Source organism: Cajanus cajan, chromosome 5, assembly GCF_000230855.2.
Source record: "Cajanus cajan strain Asha chromosome 5, NIPB_CcT2T_4, whole genome shotgun sequence".
Classification (NCBI taxonomy): Eukaryota; Viridiplantae; Streptophyta; class Magnoliopsida; order Fabales; family Fabaceae; genus Cajanus; species Cajanus cajan.
The window spans coordinates 12,306,962-12,312,112 of NC_138521.1; the positions used below are offsets into that span (position 1 = coordinate 12,306,962).

The following is a 5,151-nucleotide window of genomic DNA, read 5'->3' on the forward strand; positions in this document are numbered from 1 at the left end:
AGTATTTATATAATTTTTCTCTATATGATTAACCAATTAGAGTTTCGTTTGTTGAGTTGGAAACTAAACATTTTGGACTACAATTTAAACTCAAAAATCATATAAAAATGTTCAAAAATAATCAAGTTATATAAGTTAAAAAATGAGTCTCACATCTTGTACACGAAAAGTAATGTCTTTACCTTGATATTCATAATTTTCTTTTTAAATATCGAATCCTCCTTTCATTATTTTTATTTTTATTAAAAAAATTTCTTTTTCTATTATGTAAAAATTAAGTAAGGAGGGATAAAATAATTCTCTTCATTATTTCTATTTTTATCAATTTTTTTCTTTTTCTTTTTTTAAAAAAACTGAAATCTTATCTTCTTTGTTTTTATTTTTATTGAAATTTTTTTTTCTTTTTAAAAAAATCTCAAATTCTTCCTTTTTTTGTTTATGCTTTTATTGAGATTTCTTCTTCTTTTTTTAAAAAAATCTCAAATCATCCCTTTTTTGTTTATATTTTTATCGAGATTTTTTTTATAAAAAAAAATTCAAATCCACGTATCGAATAGTATATCAAGATGGAGACGTGTTGATTTGCAGGTGCCTGCGATGGAGACACGTTAGTTTTATAGGTATCCACGATGGAGATACGTCAATTTTGTAGGTATCCATGATGGAAACATGTCCAATTTATATGGATATAGTCTGTCAAAGTGTCTAAGGTATATCCACGGTATGTTTGTTCCTAAAGAGTGTCAGACTTGGGGACACGATAATCTTATGCCGTATTCGTGTAACATAATATATATATATATATATATATATCAAGAGAGTTTAACTTACCTGGTTAATTAGTGTACGTGAATTATTGTAATTCATTATTATTGAGTTTGATTCCTATATATTAAAAATAGTATTACATTTTTATCATATGTCTAGTTAATTATTAGACGAAATATTCAATAAGAGAATTATTTTTAATAATTAGAAAACTATGAAAATTAAATACGACGAATTAAAATTTAGGAAACTGACATTGATTATTAATAAAAGCGTGAGAACTAAAAATACAATTGACCCGATCTTCTTCTTACTTTTATTAGTAATACATGTTTAATTGCATTTATTTTAATGAAACATTTTTTTTTTCAAGAGAACTTTCAATCATTATTAAATATTTTTACAAAAATAGTCTTTTTCGTAACACACAGTTAAACTTCATTTTTCATATTGTTTTATAATAACATTTATGAATTTATATTTCATAAAATCTTAAAACATCCATTTTTTATCGTATGAATTAAGTACAGAAATTAAAGAATATTAAATACATTCTTTTAAATATTTTCAACTATTCAAAATCTTAACTATTAAACGCATTGACACTTTTATATAATTATGTTTTTTTAACAATTTATTATTTTAACTAATGTTCGTGTAAATTAAAAAAAAAATTGAAAAAACTAACAACAAAAGAAGTGGTGTGAAATGAATATTTTGTCTAGTGACTTGTGAATCAACAAATGGGTGGTGTAAATGAAGCCAATGTTTAGTGTATAATGTAACAAGCAAAAGAAACAGCAACGTTATAACTAAAAACGAAAGGGTGGTTGAAGCAGAGATAAGTGTCTGAGTGATATGCAAAACATGTCTCTCTGTGGTGCACCCTCCTCCACAACTTCACACCTCACATCCCTTCCTTCGCTTCCTTCACTCTCTCTCAGATTTTCCTTCACTTTCCGGGAAAACAGAAACCCAACTACACACCTTTCCTCTCACAAGCTCTCCTTTTCAGTGAGGCCTTCAAGAGTGTTGGTAAAGTCTCAGGCCACTGCACCTGCTTCTTCTGAGGCTGTGAAAGTGACACCTGTACCTTCTGACATGAAGGCATGGGTGTATGGAGAATATGGGGGTGTGGATGTCTTGAAGCTTGACTCCAATGTTGCTGTGCCTGATGTCAATGAGGATCAGGTCCTTGTCAAAGTTGTTGCTGCAGCTCTTAACCCTGTTGATGCCAAGAGAAGACAGGGAAAGTTCAAGGCCACTGATTCTCCTCTTCCGGTGCTTCACTTTCTTCATTTTCTATTCACTCTTATTTTGTGTGTGTCTATGTATGAGTGTGAGAATTGGAGTGGAATTCATGTTCTAGTGGGGAAATCGGTGACATAACATGAAATAAAATTATGATGGGTGGTAAATTTTCATTCCTATGTTACTAAGGAAATGGGGTAATTATTTTGAAGTAACTAAACTTTATATTATCATATCATCTTCTCACAAATTGTCATATATGATAGATTTGTTAACAAATTTTAATTAGTTTTAGTATTTAAGTTCATGTCGTAACACTTTCAATATGTGCAAAATTCACAATCATAGCATATTATATCAGTTTTTGCTTCATTTTGTGTGAAGTTCTTTGTTAATAATTTACAATGTTTATAGTTTTCGCTTTGTCTATTTAGTATGTTCTTTTGTCTGTTCGGTCTATTGCATAGTCTATTCAGTCTGATGTATAGTGTGCTCAGTTTATAGCTTAGTGTTTACTAGTTGTGTTCTGTTCAATCTTATACCCTGTTTTCACTTTTGTTTTTTGTAACATGGTATGCTTAATAATTACTATCTACCATCATAATTTCTGATTAGTCAACTGTTTAAAACTTTTTACACCAATTAAACTCACTAAATAACAGCATGGTTATTTTATTCTTACATTGCAGTTAAAATTGGTATTTTAATTCAATTGTTTCTTCTAATACATGAAAAGGGTATGAAGATGTTTGTTTAGCAATGGTGGAAAGCTTACAATAATTAAGTGGAAAGGGGAAAGCTTATTTCATAATTTTGTAGGAGTAACTAAGTGATTAAATCGAATTTGGTTTGCCTTGTCCATAGACTGTTCCGGGCTATGATGTTGCGGGTGTGGTGGTGAAGGTTGGTAGTCAAGTGAAGGAGTTTAAAGTGGGTGATGAAGTGTATGGAGATGTAAATGAGAAAGCTCTAGAAGGGCCTAAGCAGTTCGGGTCTTTGGCTGAGTACACAGCTGTTGAGGAGAAATTGTTGGCACCAAAACCAAAGACTTTGGACTTTGCTCAAGCTGCTTCTCTTCCTCTGGCAATTGAGACTGCTTATGAGGGTTTGGAGAGGACTGGATTTTCTCCTGGTAAATCTATTCTTGTTCTCAATGGTTCTGGAGGAGTAGGAAGCCTAGTGATTCAGGTATTTACTCTCCAAAACACTTCAAATAATATATCAATAACTGTTTTTAATGTTTCTCCTCTTTTATAGTTATCAAATGTCACATAAAGATGTTTGCCTCTCAAACAATGAATCTGTGACTAAATCCATTTCATGGTAATACAGCACTTTACATCTCATATAGTATTGCTGATCTTACTGCTAGTCGTTAGTGCTCAGTATGTAAGAAGTTTGAGAGTAGAGGCATTTCCCAGCAAAATTAAGCTTCTACTCAGCCCAAAATTTACTCTTAGAACTCGGTATTTGATAGAAGCTTTCTTTTGGCTATTCTTTTCTCTTCTCCCCAGTTAATCTACCACTAAAATCATACTCTTGCAAAATGTTTGAACTCTACTGTTAATTGTCCACAATTTTATACCAGAGATGTAGAGATTGTAAATTTGTTTTGAAGTCTATGTAAGAGTACCATTGCTCTAGTTGAAATTGTTTGAGTACTTAAACATATCATAAACTAATACAATTTCTTTTTTGGTTTAAAAATTATCTTGATACACTTTGTTACATGGCATATGGTACAAATGAAAAAGGAAAGCGTGATTTACTTTTCTGGTTAAAATTTTCAGCATGAGAAAAAGTATGAAAACTTTAAAATGCTACAGAAAATTCATACACTTCACAACTGATAAGTTATATTTTATGCATATCTTCAATGACTAACAGCTAGCTAAGCAAGTTTTTGGAGCTTCAAGAGTTGCTGCCACTTCAAGCACTAGACATTTGGACCTGTTGAAAAGTCTGGGAGCTGATTTGGCTATTGACTACACAAAAGAGAACATTGAGGATTTGCCAGAAAAATTTGATGTAGTTTATGATGCCATTGGTAAAATTCTATCCCCTTGTGTCATTATTGTTCTTCCAGCCTTCCATACTAGGTTCTCAAACAATTTGGCGAGAAGAGTTTGCGATAAATTCTTTGTTATCGTTGCATGCCTAAATTTATATGATAATTGTAGCAGCACTCATTTTAACAGTCTTTAATATTGGTTGAAAATCACAAATTTTTATGAGTCTTACCACCAAATCAGGAAAGACTCATTAAATGAGATGGGGAACCCACAACTTTGTAATTTTCAATAAATTTTTATCAATAATAATGTTAGTAGACAGGTGTTAAAGAGAGTGTCGCTAGCACTACTCAATTTCTATTTATTAGATAATTAATTTATACTTTATACAGCTATAATAGATCATGAAATATTGATACTAAAACATGCTAGGATAAGAAAACTGTTATTAGCATAGGTATGAAAAAGGAGTTTGTTAACTTGTACATCATACTATTATGAAATTCAATGAAATAATATACTCCACAAGGGAAAATCCACAATATTTTCCCCCATAATCCCACTCCCCCCTACACTAACTTGCATAACTCATTGTTGATAATGTTTCATTCCTTGCAGGGCAATGTGACAGGGCAGTGAAGGTTGTGAAAGAAGGTGGTAGTGTGGTGGCACTCACAGGTGCTGTTACACCACCTGGCTTCAGATTTGTAGTTACTTCCAATGGAGCTGTTCTGAGGAAACTAAACCCTTACTTAGAGAGTGGAAAGGTGAAGCCAATTGTAGACCCCAAAGGTCCATTCTCCTTTGACCAGCTTGATGAAGCCTTCTCTTACCTTGAAACAAACCGAGCCACTGGGAAGGTTGTTATACATCCCATCCCTTGAATCAAATACAAGGAATAGGCAATTTTGTTATGTGTCTAGTAATTAGTAAACTTCATGTTCTATGTAAATCAGAGTTCAGACTAAAACTAAAAAATATATAAAATGCTTCATTTGTACTCTCTTTGTGATTTATACTTTCTATTACAAATGTTTGAAAGCAATACGTTCTTCATATTTAACCTGTAAAAGAAGTTTGTTGTTTTATTAATTCATGGACTTGTTAATAGAGGAACTTG

General features: G+C 31.6%; 1 protein-coding gene across 1 annotated transcript; it reads left to right on the forward strand.

The window, feature by feature from the left end:
• The first annotated feature begins 1,567 nt into the window (after nucleotides 1-1,567).
• LOC109809560 (2-methylene-furan-3-one reductase) lies at nucleotides 1,568-5,035 on the forward strand. Its single transcript, XM_020372897.3, has 4 exons — nucleotides 1,568-2,049; nucleotides 2,884-3,207; nucleotides 3,907-4,066; nucleotides 4,650-5,035. Exons 1-4 carry the CDS (start codon nucleotides 1,627-1,629, stop codon nucleotides 4,913-4,915), a joined length of 1,173 nt encoding a protein of 390 aa, XP_020228486.1. The 5' UTR covers nucleotides 1,568-1,626; the 3' UTR covers nucleotides 4,916-5,035.
• Nucleotides 5,036-5,151: the final 116 nt, after the last annotated feature.

Coding starts and splice junctions, on each gene's coding strand:
- LOC109809560 (XM_020372897.3), top strand. CDS start 1,627: ATGCAAAACATGTCTCTCTGTGGTGCACCCTCCTCCACAACTTCACAC. Junction 3,208..3,906: donor TAGGAAGCCTAGTGATTCAG/GTATTTACTCTC, acceptor AATGACTAACAG/CTAGCTAAGCAAGTTTTTGG. Junction 4,067..4,649: donor TGTAGTTTATGATGCCATTG/GTAAAATTCTAT, acceptor CATTCCTTGCAG/GGCAATGTGACAGGGCAGTG.